Source organism: Hemibagrus wyckioides, linkage group LG13, assembly GCF_019097595.1.
Source record: "Hemibagrus wyckioides isolate EC202008001 linkage group LG13, SWU_Hwy_1.0, whole genome shotgun sequence".
Classification (NCBI taxonomy): Eukaryota; Metazoa; Chordata; class Actinopteri; order Siluriformes; family Bagridae; genus Hemibagrus; species Hemibagrus wyckioides.
This window is the reverse complement of record NC_080722.1, coordinates 20,994,158-21,011,332: the sequence shown is the minus strand read 5'-3', so window position 1 is coordinate 21,011,332 and position 17,175 is coordinate 20,994,158. Positions and strand designations below refer to the sequence as shown.

The 17,175-nt window shown below is 38.6% G+C and overlaps 2 protein-coding genes across 3 annotated transcripts; both read left to right on the top strand.

The window, feature by feature from the left end:
* The first annotated feature begins 5,193 nt into the window (after positions 1–5,193).
* LOC131363364 (putative C-type lectin domain family 20 member A) lies at positions 5,194–8,729 on the top strand. Of its 2 annotated transcripts, none has more exons than XM_058405817.1 (6): positions 5,194–5,412; positions 5,519–5,623; positions 5,983–6,345; positions 6,993–7,325; positions 7,466–7,557; positions 8,167–8,729. In XM_058405817.1, exons 2-6 carry the CDS (start codon positions 5,587–5,589, stop codon positions 8,260–8,262), a joined length of 921 nt encoding a protein of 306 aa, XP_058261800.1. In that variant the 5' UTR covers positions 5,194–5,412; positions 5,519–5,586; the 3' UTR covers positions 8,263–8,729. The 2 variants fall into 2 exon arrangements, with proteins under 2 accessions (XP_058261800.1, XP_058261799.1); XM_058405816.1 differs by having other exon boundaries at positions 5,196–5,412; positions 5,536–5,623; positions 8,167–8,728.
* Positions 8,730–10,405: 1,676 nt separating this feature from the next.
* emc9 (ER membrane protein complex subunit 9) lies at positions 10,406–16,515 on the top strand. The gene is made up of 6 exons (XM_058405819.1): positions 10,406–10,564; positions 11,258–11,462; positions 12,003–12,079; positions 12,959–13,028; positions 13,118–13,212; positions 16,222–16,515. The coding sequence occupies exons 2-6, from the start codon at positions 11,259–11,261 to the stop codon at positions 16,400–16,402; spliced, it is 627 nt and encodes a 208-aa protein (XP_058261802.1). The 5' UTR covers positions 10,406–10,564; position 11,258; the 3' UTR covers positions 16,403–16,515.
* Positions 16,516–17,175: the final 660 nt, after the last annotated feature.

Below are 17,175 nucleotides of genomic sequence, written 5' to 3'. Positions count from 1 at the left end.
AAACCTGTGACTTATTTAAGAGAAAAGAAAAATAGAAAGGGAGAATTAGACTTAAATACATATTGTCTTAGAATTACTAAATCATTCAGTAAAACTGAATACTCTATTATGTTTTTTAAACTAGTTTTTAGAAGAAGAAGAAGAAGAAGAAGAAGAAGAAGAAGAAGAAGAAGGACAGAGGGCAAGAAGCCTTTATTATCACCACATATACAGTACAGCACAGTGGAGTTCTTTTCTTCATATATCCCAGCTGAGGAAGTTGGGGTCAGAGAACAGGGGCAGCTAATGCACCCCTGGAGCAGGGAGGGTTAAGGGCCTTGCTCAATTGCCCAGCAGTGTCTGCTTAGTGGTGCTGGTGCTTGATCCTCCGATCAACAACCCAGAGCCTTAACCATCATGAGGAAACATTCTGCGTGGGACATGGGGAAATGTCCATAAAACCTTTACACCAGGGGTGTCCAATCTTATCCAGAAAGGGCCGGTGTGGGCGCAGGTTTTCATTCCAACCAAGCAGAAGCCACACCTGAGTCTACTGAAAGCCAAGATCAGATTGATTAGCCAGTTGGAATCAGGTGTAGCTTCTGCTTGGTTGGAATAAAAACCTGCACCCACACCGGCCCTTTCTGGATAAGATTGGACACCCCTGCTTTACACAAACATAATCTAATCTATTGACAGGAAATCAGTATCCTTGCACGAGTCCTTCCATGCGTACTTTTCCTGTCCCTCGGCCATGATGGACGGACAGATGGAAATCACCTCGACAGTCTGGATCCCTGTTCAACATCTCTGCACATCCACCTCGTCTTTTATTCTGTGCACGTCCTCTTATTTCTCCCCCTCGCTCTTGTTCCTGCATCAGTCAGTCTGCATTAGAGCCTGCGAAAAGAAACTCCAGCATCAATAAATGAAAAGGATGGTGCATCTGTTTCTCCGTGGTGCTTTCTAATGCACTTAAAGAACCTTACATTTACTTGGACTTCAGAACAGAATGGCGGTCAGCTCCATATAGATCCATAAAGCATTGATCTGAAATGCAAGATATCACCTAAACACATCTCAAGCTCGCACTTTAAAGTGTGTTGAAATTAAAAATATTTGTTACAAGAGTGACTCAGGAGAGCTCGGGAAGATGTAATTGCTAGTGGTTTTGTATCAATCCAAACAGCATTAATTCATGGCAGTCTTTGGGTCAAACACAGGATAAGCATAATAGAACAGGGTCAATGCAGAGAGGAACCGAACTAAACAGAACACCATCCCAAAGCCTCCATTCTTCTGCTTTATTTTCTTCTAATGCCAAGATTGCAAAGTGAACTGGACTCCTCAATCTGAGACAATAGCTGTGTCCCAAATGACATGCTACACATGCGCTACGTACTCTAACATCTAGTGTATGAATTTTAGAAGGGTCGTATCATCTCAAGCAGGTCACAGGAAGCCATTTCCCATAGGTACCTGACATGCACTCCTTCTTCTTCTTCTTCTTCTTTGAATTTTCTCACACTGTTTATGATGCACAGTGGAGTAGAATAGTGCATAAGTATGCGATTTGGGACACACCTTATGTCTTCTGGAAGGACACAGCTCAAGGATAACTGGATCAGTATCCATGGCAATGAGGTGTTCAGGTTGAAGTAACAGACAGCATGACATGACTTAGAGAATCTATGGATTATTATTAGGATTGTGAGTAATTTGAGTACCTTGAGTCACATGGAGATCTGTGAGTGCACAGCGTGAGACCAGGAGCAACAAGAAACGGTTCCTATTTAGAAGCCTGTGATGTGAAGTGCTAAGAGACGGAGGACTGACAGTACAGGCTTTGACAAAATTCCTGATATCATGTGATACCACCACTAATCTTCTTGTGGAGTAGATGCTGGGATGCACAGGGCTGCCCTAGGATCCAGTGGTACCCATTGGATTACACTTGCCTTGCATCTTCTGAGGTACATACATTGTTTCCGGGGTGCTTTTGGATCTTTACGTTGTGTCCTACACATCTCCTCAACAATCCGCTAGTTGATTGAAGCAGCAGGATCGTTTCTGTGGGGTTCTTTACCTGTGCACCTTCATAGACATGAGGCTAGTCATCTGCTTTGTTGCTCTTGTATCAGGGTGAAGCTGAAGCATGTGAAGAAGATGACCAAATGGACTTAACTTTTTTCCTGGGATCTGTGAGAATGAGTTGCTGTCTGTCAAAGCAGCAGTGCCCATTTTGCCACATCGTAATTCTGGAGTAGCTTTGTGTGAAGAAAGTGCAGAGGGCAGTTTGGCGAGACTGGCAGAAACCATGTACAAGATGAACCTGTACTAATAGAATGGGTGTGACTTTGATCCAAGGAGAAAACTTTCTCATGGCCAATAATTACAGATCAGGTCCATGCTTTTTGGGCTTTGCAGGATTAAACATGGTAGCCTTCCATCTTTTTGGTTAAGAGGACAAGAAAATAACATTTGCCAAAGGAGATAAGGTGTGAGTACCAAGCATTACAGCCACACTACTAATATAAACCTCTTTCTCCTCTCACTTTCCTAGCTGACCCACCTCAGAATCCCATATTCCTCCTTGCACTCAGCAGTGTAATGCACTCTTTCCACTACCTCTCTTCTTCTCCATGACTGTGTCAATAAATATACCCTTTGGGGCTGAAACCTGCCTGTTTGCATGAGTGTCTGCGTTCACGCTGTGTCCCCCAACATCACCCTTCTTCCTGTGTTCAGGCTTAATGCTGGTAATGAGTATCAAACTGATGAGGGTGATGATGACGATCAGGGATACAGAGTTGACAGAAACAGTGCTGAAGTAGACGATGAAGATTTTATTTCATGCTAATCATTGTGAACACTCTTGCCTTGTCTTTCCTACCTCATCAATAAAACTGAACTAAATTTGAACTGAAATAAAAGTCACACAGATATCACAGGGAACAAAAAAGAGCACACCATTAAACAGAGATTCCTGTCGTTTATTAAGCAGTTTCAGATTGAGGAAGAGGAGTTTAGAGGTAAAGCTGTAACTTTAAAGACTTTGGGAGTTTATGTTTTACGTTTTCTCAGATATGTGGAGTTGCTTTATTTTATGAAATCATTTATTTCATGAAAGACTTGGAATAGACTTAGTGCACAGACATATTTATGTATTCATCATTTGCCATTATTAACTTCCAGTTATTTTAGGAAACCTAGGACATCAATGCAGGCTTATTTTTAAAGATGAGATGTATTGTATCGAGACAAGACCGTATCGTATTGAGTCATTCATGGATTTTGTGTATATTAAAAATGTCAGCACATCATTGTTTCCTTTTCTTTAAATTCAGATTTGTGTATTTTCACTTGCGGGTCATTTGTTCATCCATAATTCTGATTCGACCACGAATTATTTCCAGAAGCTGAGTAAACCAGGAGACCTTCACTGCCACCTACAGGATCTTTTCACTTCATGCACACAGGTCATCCATCCTAGAATGACTGAGATAGGAATCAATATAACAGTCACTTATAACAATGGGAAACATGAACTGAACACATTTTACGTGACTCCCAGGTCAGATCATGAGACCAAGTTTGACTTTTTTTTTTCTCCATGTAGCTGGATTTAAATGTATTTAAAAAAAAAAAAAAACGCACCCAGACCGAAAAAGGGGAGAAGAAAGTATGGAAAAGAGCAATTTGCAATTAGTGTCTGCTTCCTACTTCACCCAGTCAAATTGAAGAGCCATCAAAGACACAGTGTCACATTTTCTAAAAAGGAAACAAATCCACCAAGCCAGAACACAATAGTAATCTGTTCCAATTAGTCAAAGGCATCATTGGTTGATTTGTACATAAAGGAATGTTGAACGGATATAATGCAGAGAAGATGATTTCTTGTAAATGAGATTTACGGTGTGAGAATGAGAATGTGCGGAATCAGAACTGGTCAATGTGTGTGGGAGGATAAGTGAAGCATTATTAACTATGCAAGACTTTTACGTTGTAATAAAAGTGCTCTTCCTCTTGTACTGCTACTGAAAAGTGAGAAAAACAATTATAACAAAATAAGATCTATAATTCTATTATTAAATACATATTAACTAAATATTAATAACTAATAGTTGTAGATTCTCCCGGAGCAGAGAGGATTAAGGGCCTTGCTCAAGGGCCCAACAGTGGCAACTTGGCGGTGCAGAGCCTTAACCACTTGAGCCACCACCACCTTTCCCTTTCTATAGTCAGTAACGAGATCTATTGCTGGTTTCATGTGATAGTTTCTTCAGATATTAAAAAAAAAAATTAATTCTAGTTCCACAACTTAATCATGTGTTATAACATGTGAGCACAGTGAGGTCCAAAAGAATTGTGTGTAGAAAACACAACGCAAACTTGATAACACATGCAAAGGACATGCAGGAGGATTTGCTAATATGGGCTGTAGAGGAGTACGTCTTACAAATGAGCAAAATGAGATTAGGATTCTGTTTTGTATGTTTGTCTTGGCGGTTTTTTACCAAAAAGTACAAAATGCAGTCTCAAAATAATCCCATAATAATATAAAATAATCATTCTCAGTCCTTAGCTCTGTGTTGATTCATGTAGCACTATGGTCCTAGCGAAAGGTTGTTTCATTTCACTATACTGCGTCAGTTATTGCTGAAATGATAATAAAAGCTTCTTGTCTTCAAAAGATGGCTTAATGTTACTGCCGCAAATTTGCATCCAGTATTTTTTTGTGTTGATTTTGTATTGAATTTCAGCTTGTTTTCTTAATCCGTTAAAAGAAACATTCAACAGTTTTAGAAGGAGAAGTCATCTTTCTATTGCCACACGTTACAGCACAGAAGAAGTATTTCCTTTGCATAACCCAGTATTGGTAGTTGGGGGTCAGAGCACAGGGGCAGCTCCAGGATGAGAAGCCTAATCAGTGGCAGCTTGACGGTGCTGGTGCTTGAACCCAAACCTTTGATCTACAACCTAGAGCCTTAACCACTTGAGCCTATAGCTAAAGAAGCAAGACAGAAAATTCCTTTAACAAAGAAATATCTTAAAATCTCATTGCTTTAAATTGATGTAATGAGAGTCCACGGTTACTCTGATTGAACTGATCGATGTTGGGGGGGCGTGGCTTTGTGTACATGAGTGGGAATGGGAGGTGGATGACAAACAATTTGAGAAAACGTGATCAAATCATTTAGACTCTCAGATTACACACAAAAGCAACCTCAAGTGACTCGACATGTTTCTCTGAATGATGTCAGCAATCACTTTCATCCATTTTTTTGTTGTTGTTTTTTTTGCTTGGTGGAGCAGGGAAATAAGGACCAGTTTGCATAGCTTATTACACCCGAGCAAACAAAAGGTCGCTTTGTCAGAAAGCTCTTGGATGGATACATGAAGGTACAAGACTGACCTTCCTTTACAGCTCAGGTATATATAGCAGTGCTACTTGTTTCTTTTTCTAAATATTTATGTTTTTTCATGTTAATTTGACCAATTCTTGTAGTCATATCTAGAATATTGTTGTGGTGTGAAGTCAGTCTTTTATTTCAGGACCGCTGACGGAGGCTCATCACAGTTCTTGTTGCTTACTGATCGTCAGGGATGGAGAAGCATCTGTTCATGATCCTGTTTTTAACCGGTGAGAGATAACATTCCTCTGTGTGAATTTACTTGTGTTCAAACCTTAGACTGATAATGTTGATTGTTTTAATTTTTTTTTTAAGTTGAATATTCATCAGCAAACATGACACGTACTTTAAAAATGCCCTCGATGACCCCGATAACTGTGAACAATTTCCAAATATAAAACTGAAGTACAGCTGTAACAAGCTCAGCGCTGTAAATTCATGCAGCCAATCAGTTCAATTACTTCAAGTACTTAAATGTACTGTAGTGTAACATACACGTCCAACCTGCAACCCAGAGGCCTAGGGTTCGGGCAGGAAAACGTAATCCTGCTTGCAGTCTTGTTACTGTATAAACCGTTATGTTCCACAGGTGTCCTCTCAGCCCCACGCAGGTACTATCTGATTCAGCAGGCGATGACATGGAATAGTGCTCAGACTTACTGCCGAGCCAATCATGATGACCTGGCTATCATCGACAATGCTGACAACTTGATCCGATTTCAGAGTGAAGTACAGAGGCAACAATTCAGCTCCAAGGCTTGGGTTGGAATGTACAATGACATAAACAGCTGGCGCTGGTCTCTTGATAATCACCCGATAGGTCCAGCATTGTGGGCTGCAATGTGGGCGCAGCCTAACAATGGGGCAGGAGATGAAATATGTGGTGGGGTAGATAGTTACGGTTGGCTGGATGCATCATGTAGCCTTTTGCTTCCTGTTGTATGTTTTGATGGTGAGTAACAACATTGTACTATTTGTGTGTATGTAACTAGCTGTTAAACAAGAACCTGGCCTACTCCTTCTTAGACTGCTCATTAAACTAAAGCGATGAATAAAAGAATACAAAATCGAAAGAAAACAAAGGATCCAGCTGAAAATAATGAGAGTTAAGCAGTGTGTAAAGAAAAGTGCAAAAATAGGAAAGTGAGAGGATATACAGATGTGTTACATGTAGTAACAATACAAAGTGCAGTGTGTGTGTGTGCGTGTGTGTGTGTGTGGCATTCTGCCTGAGTGCACAATGTCAAGATCTTTATGGAGTCCAAAAGGATCTGAATGTATGGAGGAGTCTGGTAGCCTAAGAGAAAAACTCTTCCTAAGCTTTTCGGTTTTAGCCATCGTTCTGCTCTTTATGGCTCTTTGATGATTTTAGCAGCTCTCGTAACCGTATCGTTTGGCATAGATGTCACGCTGACAGGGAAGAGCAGACCTGGAGATTTACTGCTGATTTTACACAGATTCACTGAGGACCATATGAAGAATTTATCTTGGCCATAACGAGTGCATGTGTTTATCCTGCAACCTGTTTAGCTTTCTACTTTGCTCTATTGCACTGAAATATTCCTGGCAGAATTTGTTCTATTGTATATTTGCTCACAGCCAGGTACACCGGCACTGACTGCTACATTTACATCGCGACTAAGATGACATGGCCCGGGGCTCAGAGTTACTGCAGACAGTATCACACAGACCTGGCCTCTACCAGAAACCAAACTGAACTATCCAATGTACAGTCAAAGATTCCTACGTTCTCTTGGATTGGTCTGTTCAGAGACTTCTGGAAGTGGGCAGATGGGACCAACTTCTCCACCATTGCATGGATGCCTAAGAAACCTGATAATGCCCTGGGACATCAGGACTGTGGATATATATTTAATAATCAAGCTTGTGATGCTCAGTGTACCAATTCATTGCCTTTCTTCTGTTATTCATGTAAGTTAATTCTGTATCCAGGCTCAGATTTAAACTGCTTATAATGGAGTTTAGAAGGCTAATTGTGTGTTTGTGTGTGTGTGTGTGTGTGTGTGTGTTTGTGTGTGTGTGCATACATCCATATGTCTTTCTGCATCCAGTCATTACAGACAAAAAACAAAATCTAAAACTGAAGGTCATGTCCAGTCAGGATGTAAATGATCCTGCAGCACAGGCGAGCATTTTGGATAAGGTTAGTGTCATCGTTTCATTCATACTCCATCATGTCACGATTCAAGACTCAAGAGTTTATTGTCATATGTACAGAAAACAGTGTGTTACACCTTGCAATGAAATTCTTACTCTGTGAATCCTCCAGCAGCCTTAAAGGGATAAATTAAGGGCATAAGAAAGAATAGAATACACAAGGCGTAACTTTAAAAATTACTATTAGTGCAAAATGCAAGAGATAAAAAAGTATTGTAAGTGAAACCTAGAAGACATGCATGTGCAAAGTCCTGTAGAAGCAGATGGGTCTGTGTTGTTTATTTGCATTGAGAAGAATGTATGTGTGTGTGCAATTAACGCTGAGGTAGACTGAAGTCTCTGATGTTAACTGATTTGCACTGAGGTGTGTGTGGGTGTGTGTGGGTGTGTGTGGGTGTATGAAGGATTAGGTAGTAGTAGTCTCTGATGTTTATTTGCATTATGGTGTGTGTGTGTGGGGGGGGGGGTGTATGAAGCATTAGGTAGTAGTGTTTAATCTGTTTCTGTGGTGAAATTTTCATATACACACATTTCCTTGTAAAGAGTCTTCATCAGAACTGAACCAGAATCTGACTGCTCTTGTTATGTTCTTTAGATAAAACAGAAGCTGAAGGATCATGGGATGACAGATAACATCAGAGTTTGGTGGAGACAACAGGCAGATGGTCTGGTGTTTCACAAGGAGAAATAAGACAATGGATTAGAGCGATGTCTCGACGGCTTGACCTTTGTTATATCTACACTTGTTTCCTTCACCCATAATCCTCTGAAAATATGCTATATGCTGAAACAATACTGTTAGCCTTCATGAGCTTCTTTACTCAGTGCCCACCAAAAAAAATGCATGTGTAAAAAGTCAGATCTATGAATATTGATTGATTTACCACATGGTAAATCATTTACCACAAAGCTTTAGCGGTCTTTTGCATTAGTGCTTATGTGCTGTGTGTTGTGTGTAAGAGTATAGTGCAGGTCACGTGACTTTGTGATTACTTTCTGGGTTTTTTCCCCTGAACTCCAAAACTGTCTCAGTGTAAGAACTGGAGTGTGTTTGGGTGGCTTACAGTGGGACCAAGGACTTTTATTAACTATAATAAATGAAATAAATGCACTCTAACTATTTTACTGCTACTGAAAAGCTGTTAAATGTTATATGAATAAATGTGATGATCTAGAAATATAAACATTTCACTGTGTGTTTGGGTGATATCACTGGGTGATATCAAAACAAACATTTTAATTATTATTATTATTATTATTATTATTATTATTATTATTATTATTATTATTATTATTATTGATGTTATTATTATTATTATTATTATTATTATTATTATTATTATTATTACAATGTTTCCAATAGACTAATATAATTTAAAAATAATTATTTTCTAATAATTAATTAAAAAAATAATTATTAGAGATAGTCAGAAATAATAGAAGTAATAGATATATTTTTTTTAAAGTTTAAAGAATTCAGAAATTAAAGTTGTATGTAGAAAAAAAACAGGAATAAATGACTGAGCAATATTTTAATTTTTATTATTATTATTATTATTATTATTATTATTATTATTATTATTAGGAGGAGGAGGAGGAGATAACATTTCATTACAGACATCCTCCAAGAAAGTATTCCTTTACGGTGTGAACAATTTCAACTCTTTATTTATTTATGTAAAAAAAATGAAGCATCTTGCTTTAAGCATCACGGGTTGTACGTGAGACTCGAGTCTTCAGGACAAAGGAGTTGAACTCTTTCCAGGTCGCTTAGTTACATGATAAACTGTGGAGGTTTTCTGTTTATTTCTTTTTTAAGAAACAAGATAAGAAAATTGAAACTGAAGCTGATGAGTGAACAACTGCAGAGGCTCTAAATCGCTCAAACAGGATCTAACAAATGTGTTTTGTAATGTCTTGGTGGAAGGTGCTCCTCAGGTTCTTAAGAATATTCAAATCAGGCCTTTTTAAAAGCTCACTTAAAGATGCAAGTATGCTATTATGTTCCTGGCATGCAAAATTCGTCTCTCTTCTGTCCAGTTGCGTTTGCCTTTTAAATGCCTAACCAAAACAAATAGCTCAGAGGTAAAGGATGCTGTTCGTTGTTGATCAAAGAGTTTGACCACTCTGTTTAAACACTCTTTAAAATCTGCCTCATTTTTATGAAGTCAAATCATCATTCAAAATCCCAGTAAATAAAAATTAAGTGCACTTTAAAATAGCTGGATTATTCTACTCTGTGAAAATGATGCTGTCACCTCTACTGGTCATTTTCATCTTCTCTTTAAAATTTAAAAAGTTATCTTGTCATTCGTGAGAGAAAAGGAAGATGATCCGGACGCCCTGATTGTTTTGTGATTGTTTTGTGATTTCAAGAAGTCAACATAATTCTTAAAACACCTTGAAAGTGTTTAAGGTGTGCCCTCGCAATTTATCGTATCAGTTTGAATGTGTCTTTATTATGAACTGCTTGACTGACATTTTATTTATTATTATTATTATTATTATTATTATTATTATTATTATTATTATTATTATTATTATTATTATTATTATTATTATGGGTAAAATGGGAGGGTTGTGTCAGGAAGGGCATCCGGGGCAAAAACCTGTGCCAAATTGAAACATGTGGACCAAATGATCCTCAGTGGTGACCCTGAACAGAGAGCAGCCGAAACAACAACATCAATGTTGAGCAGAAAAGTACACAAGTACATAGAAAACGAATCTGTTTTCAATCAATTTTTGGCAAATGATTAAAAGTTCCTCCCTGCAGACGGAGCACTTCTCGGTGCAGTACCTGTGTTTGACCTGCAGGTGGTAGGAGAGAAGCGCAGTGTTTCACACCGCCTGAAGAAGGAGGAGGAGAAGAAGAAGAAATCTCATCCCTGTGTGAATAATTCTCATTCTTCTGGATTATTTTAGCTTTAATCTTCTCCTTCTGTCTGATTTTATTTCATTTCTCTTTCATTCTGCGAGCTTAAGAGGAGAAAGTAAGTTCCTTGTGTGTTTTTACCCTTCAGTGTTTCTTTCTTTCTTCATCTTTAAGCCGGTGTTTTCTTCATGTCCTTTTAAACCCCAGCTGCTGAGTGGCTTTGGTTATAAACGCGTTATAACGCTTTAATGTGGCGCTTTAAACAGATTATAATATACATATTATTGTTCTTGTACACATGTAGGTGACATCATACACAGGGTTCTGTCCGTAGAATACAACAAAATATACATATTATTATTATTATTATTATTATTATTATTATTATTATTATTATTATTATTGCTGTTGTTGTTGTTATAATTATTTGTTATTATTCCTGTTTTTATTATTATTGTTTTGTTATTATTATTATTATTATTATTATTATTATTATTTGTAGTTATTGCTGTGTTTATTGTTATTGTTGTTGTTGCTGTTATTATTATTATGATTGCAATGTCCCCAATATAATATTAATTATTAGAGATAGGTAGAAATAATTGACGTGATATAAATATTAAAACATTTTAAAAGCATTCAGAAATTACAGTTGCACCTAGGAAAAAAACCTTGGAAAATTTAAACCTTGATGAAGGACACAATGGTTTGAGAAATATAAGAATAAAAAAATAATAAGTAAAGCAAATTTAGGACTGGAGTGACTGGAGACATGTGATGATGATGATGATGATGTGTGTGTGTGATAAAGGATGACCGAGGTGGAGTTATCATGCTTGGCGTGTGTGAAGATGTTCCTGCACGCGAGTGTGTATCCGCGCTGCAGCGTAAACGGACTGCTGTTAGCACCTGCAGCAGGAGGACTTGGTGAGGAAGGTGTGTGTGTGACCGACTGTGTCCCTCTACTGCACTCTCACCTTCCACTGGCCATGATCGCTCAGCTCGCTCTCACACAGGTACACACACACAGGTTGGGCGGGTGGGGGTGTGGGATAGGCAGGAAGAGAGGAAGGGATGGAGGGAGGGTCAGGGAGAGAGTGAGAGAGTGAGGGGGGGGTGGAGGGAGAGAGATAGGCAGGGAGAGAGAGAGAGTGAGGGAGAGGGAGAGAGGGGGGTAGGCAGTGAGGGAGGGAGAGAGAGAGGGTGAGAGAGAGAGAGGGAGAGAGAGAAAGTGAGAGAGAAAGAGGGAGAGAGGGGGGTAGGCAGGGAGGGTGGGAGAGAGAGAGAGAGATTGAGAGAGAGAGGATGAGGGAGGAAGGGAGCGACAGAGTACGGGGGAGGGGAGGAAGGCTGGGTGGGGAGGAGAGGGGAGGAAGGGAGAGGGGGGAGGAGGGGGGAGAGAGAGAGATTACTAAAAGACACTGTTTTATTGGAGTTCAGATGATGCTTATGACTTTTTTTTCCACAAGTGCCTGCTTTGAACAAGGCTAACAAGGCTTATGGTCTTCCTGTAATATTAAATCAGGAGTATAACACGACTGCCATTTCTCATGCAGGTGGATGTGTGGTGTTCTCAGACGCAGCAGAGGATTGTGGGATATTACCAGGCTAACGCTAATCTGTCTGACAGCAGGTGAAGCTCTGTTAGCCTGTCATTCATTACTGAGGCACTTAATATGCTACAGATGTAATGTAACGTGGATATATTTAAAACATTTGATATCACATTCAATCTTAACATGTTTACTTGTATTAGGATGTTTACTCATGCAAATGAGGGCTTGACTAATGACTAATAAATTATTATTAATTATTTTTTAAAAATCAAGGTGATACAACACAAGCACAGTTTAACATTAAATTCACCAATTGTTAATATTTCAGAGTTAGATATTTAGATTTTATGAATTAGTTTATAAAGGAAATTGTAATAAACTGTTCTGGGTACCAGCTATATAACATGATGCAATTGTGAAGTGGGCGTGGCTTAAAGCCATCTTTGAATTTACTTAATGTGGCACTTTGCCATTTTTATTACTGCTTTAAAAAATTATAGATGTGATTTATTCAAAATCTGAAAAGCAACTGACCAAAGTGTTACATCTTTTTGATAAGAAAGAATCTGATTAATGTTTAATAAACAATATTATTGGAGATTATGTATAACTTTTAACAAGTGTCTCATCTCATAATTATTTCATCGGATGTTTATTGGTGCTGATTGAGGATTTGTCGCCTCCTGGTGGCAGATATAGGAACTGACGTGAATAAGCTCAGTACTGAAACCCATTATATAAAATATTATTATTCAAACAAATGTGCACTTTATAATGTTTAGAATATAAAGTCGTATTTCTAAAACAATCAACAACAGCGCTTGTATAATCATTTTAACAGCAAATTACCTAGCGACATGTAAACCAGAGCAGAAATAAGCTCACTGGTGTGGAATATACATGGTATGAAGGTCATAAAAATGATCTGTGTCTGTCTCCCACCTTTCTGTTTACAGTCCAACTGCATGTGCTTTCAAAATGGCAGACAAAATCCTGGAGCAGAGCAGCAATGCAGTGTTACTGATGGTACACATACACACACAGACACACACACACTTCACTGATGATATGAGATGTCTGATATTGTTTATAAATGAACTCTCTGTCTGTTGTAGATTGACGGCAAGAAAATGTCCCCCGGATATCGTGTTCCTCCGATAGTGATGTACGAACATAAAGACTCACGGTGGATCTTAAAAGACAAACACACGTAAGTTACCGTTAATACATATACATCATTAAAGTCCCACACTAAGCCTCAAAGCACTGTCCTTATGAGAAACTTACCAGTCTAAAGACCACATCCTAATGCACCAGAGTCTAAGGATCGCATCGGAAAGCTTCACAATTTTAAGGGATAAGTGAAATTATCCAAATCTCAACACCCTCCTTAGCTTGATCTCAATAACAGGTCTTATCTGTTCCTGCCTGTGATGTAGACAAAGAACAAACAAAATTATTATTGCTCTTTAAACATGTATTTATGATCTCAAGCATACTATACACAGTCCGTCTCTTGACTGACCTGATCTCTATTGACCACCTCTGTATTCCATGATTTTCACCTACTTTCACATCTACCTACATGACCGGCATTATCATTTCTCTCTCATATGTCTATCAGGGAAACTGATCAATAAAAAATTCCACCAAGTGCTGTGTATGCTTGGGTACTTGTAGCTCTCGATACTGGTTTAAACATAATAAAACCAGTATGCTTAAACACCACTAGTGTATATAATAATAACTCTTATCTCTACTACTCACAGGAAATATTGCCATATGACCTGCCATATTCAGTCATGCCTCTATCCATAGAGCTGGAGTTTTAATGCTAGTGTTAGGATTTATTTCATACAAGATTCAGATCATCTCTCCTCATGCTTTCCTTATAGCAACAATAAGCGCCTGGGCCCCTTTTACCCTCTGTCACTGAGTTCCTTCTGCCGTCTGTTTGCGCCAAGACTTATGGGCCATGGTCATAAATTCTCCTGCAGTGTCTACATTTGCTGTCATTTTCCTCCAGCCAGTGTTTATACCCTGTGATAATCTATCGCCCTCACCGTTTCCTTTGGTAGTTTTTGTTAGTGTGGCTAGGCCAAGTTGTGCAATCATTTCCAAACTGTAAAAAAAAAAGATCTATAGGCATTCCTTTTCCTCTTCCTGTTATAAATCCATTTGCTGATCTAGTGTTAGTGCTTGATAAACAGAAAACTGTCAGTTATGATACCAGCATTCTTTAGTTTTTTACTGACTAAAAAATTTGTCTCTTAGATTAAGGCTTTTACGCTGGCTGCTTGTGCTAATGCTATCATTCTTCCTTCCCTCCAAGTATGCTTTCCTGGAGTTAAATGTATCCACTCATATTTAGCTGTATAAGCTTTATATAATATGTAAATGAGGTGTCAACCAAGCTCCATGCTCATGTACCTCTTACCATTTATTCCTCTTAAGGCCTAGCTCATGCACAAAGTCCTTTTTTTTTTACACATCTGATTGTTTAGAAATCTGCAGGCAAAGCAAACTGCAGCAACCCCAGACAATAACATAGAGAGCGCAAGAGATCACAGTCCACAAATCCCCAAAGTTGGGTTACAAATCTTCCTGAGACTAAGGGCCCTGTCCAAAACACCCCCCAAGTCTTAAGAGTCATGTCCCAAACAATTCTGAGTCTATTGCCCATGTCCCTAACACTCTTGAGTCTAAAGGCAAGGTCCCAAACACTCTTGAGTCTATGGGCCATGTCCCAAATACTCTTGAGTCTATTGCCCATATTCCAAACACTCCCGATTACAAGGGCCATGTCCCAAACACTCTTGAGTATATTGCCCATGTCCCAAACACTCTTGAGTATATTGCCCATGTCCTAAACACTCTTGAGTCTATTGCCCATGTCCCAAACACTCGAGTATATTGCCCATGTCCCAAACACTCTTGAGTCTAAGGGCAATGTCCCAAACACTCTTGAGTATATTGCCCATGTCCCAAACACTCTTGAGTATATTGCCCATGTCCCAAACACTCTTGAGTCTATTGCCCATGTCCCAAACACTCTTGAGTCTATTGCCCATGTCCCAAACACTCTTGAGTATATTGCCCATGTCCCAAACACTCTTGAGTATATTGCTCATGTCCCAAACACTCTTGAGTATATTGCCCATGTCCCAAACACTCTTGAGTATATTGCCCATGTCCCAAACACTCTTGAGTCTATTGCCCATGTCCCAAACACTCGAGTATATTGCCCATGTCCCAAACACTCTTGAGTCTAAGGGCAATGTCCCAAACACTCTTGAGTATATTGCCCATGTCCCAAACACTCTTGAGTATATTGCCCATGTCCCAAACACTCTTGAGTCTATTGCCCATGTCCCAAACACTCTTGAGTCTATTGCCCATGTCCCAAACACTCTTGAGTCTATTGCCCATGTCCCAAACACTCTTGAGTATATTGCCCATGTCCCAAACACTCGAGTATATTGCCCATGTCCCAAACACTCTTGAGTATATTGCTCATGTCCCAAACACTCTTGAGTATATTGCTCATGTCCCAAACACTCTTGAGTATATTGCTCATGTCCCAAACACTCTTGAGTCTATTGCCCATGTCCCAAACACTCTTGAGTATATTGCCCATGTCCCAAACACTCTTAAGTCGAAGAGCCATGTCCCAAACACTCTTGAGTATATTGCCCATGTCCCAAACACTCTTGAGTCTATTGCCCATGTCCCAAACACTCTTGAGTATATTGCCCATGTCCCAAACACTCTTGAGTATATTGCCCATGTCCCAAACACTCGAGTATATTGCCCATGTCCCAAACACTCTTGAGTCTAAGGGCAATGTCCCAAACACTCTTGAGTATATTGCCCATGTCCCAAACACTCTTGAGTATATTGCCCATGTCCCAAACACTCTTGAGTATATTGCCCATGTCCCAAACACTCTTGAGTATATTGCCCATGTCCCAAACACTCTTGAGTATATTGCCCATGTCCCAAACACTCTCAAGTATATTGCCCATGTCCCAAATAAAGTCTGAAGCCTGCTTTAGAAACACTTGTGAATTTAAAGAGCACCCAATAAACACAATCTCCAATCCTCTAATTCACAATAAATTCCAGCCTCTGCAACAGAGCCGATGTGCTAGTCGGAAGACTAGGAAGTCGTAACCTGTTGAACTCTTTGTCAGTCTCTTTTTGTTAATTTCTCTTATAGAATAATGCTCCGGCAGTGGGAGGAAACTCGAGCAGTCACCTCTCAGTTACTGAACTCCAGAGATCACACGCTGCTGGTAGACTTCGATAGCCATTTGGACGACATCACAAAGGACTGGACCAATCAAAAACTCAATGCTAAGATCATGGAGCTCGTCTGTCCAGCTAACGGCAGCATGTGAACATCGGTGTTGTCTATGTGTCAGAGGATAAACTCACTGTCATGCCGATGTCGTAAAGCATGAGAGGGAAATGGACAGATTATTTGGAATATTAATTAAATCCATAAATGTAACTATTCAGTCTTCCTGCTATTTTTTTTATTAATAATAAGTAAGACTTATTCATTTTTGACCTCTTCTTATGTACACTGAAATATTATAATGACTAATTTTTAAGACTATTTTAAAATGTTTATATTTTAAATAATTTGCCTATATAATTACTTAATTACATCATTCTATATTTATTGATCTTTGCATGAGTTAGGGGTGGCAGTATTAAATGCCACAGCATCAGTATTAACTAATGAATTTGTGTTAAAAGCTTTTTTCTTGATTTTCGAATAAATTTTAAGAAATGAATATAAAATTTTCATTGCATTACTCAGATCCTGTTTCACAGATCCACTATAACTATTCATTGTTATTTAATTTTTTAATAATAATAATAATAGAAATTATTGTTTATTAATTAATTATAGTAAATATAAATATATATAATATTAATATAATTAATATATATATAATATTGTTATTATTTTGTGCCTTATTTACATCCTTGTACATGTGTTGTTTTTATATAAAACAAACAAATAAATAAATAGGCAAATTTCTTTGAGTAAAACAGTTTATGACATGCTTTTATAGGAAACTGATCAACTTTGGGGTGAGATCAGTAACTCTGCTTCATCACAACACGATCCTCATGGCCTTTTTTAATTTTAATGTCTCCT

What these genes read in the sequence shown, in the direction of transcription:
- LOC131363364 (XM_058405817.1), top strand. Translation starts at nt 5,587, where the DNA reads ATGGAGAAGCATCTGTTCATGATCCTGTTTTTAACCG. An exon ending in TCCTGTTGTATGTTTTGATG is followed by an intron (nt 6,346 to 6,992) that starts GTGAGTAACAAC and finishes ATTTGCTCACAG; the next exon opens with CCAGGTACACCGGCACTGAC. An exon ending in AGGCGAGCATTTTGGATAAG is followed by an intron (nt 7,558 to 8,166) that starts GTTAGTGTCATC and finishes TATGTTCTTTAG; the next exon opens with ATAAAACAGAAGCTGAAGGA.
- emc9 (XM_058405819.1), top strand. Translation starts at nt 11,259, where the DNA reads ATGACCGAGGTGGAGTTATCATGCTTGGCGTGTGTGAAGATGTTCCTG. An exon ending in GCAATGCAGTGTTACTGATG is followed by an intron (nt 13,029 to 13,117) that starts GTACACATACAC and finishes TGTCTGTTGTAG; the next exon opens with ATTGACGGCAAGAAAATGTC. An exon ending in ATCTTAAAAGACAAACACAC is followed by an intron (nt 13,213 to 16,221) that starts GTAAGTTACCGT and finishes TTTCTCTTATAG; the next exon opens with AATAATGCTCCGGCAGTGGG.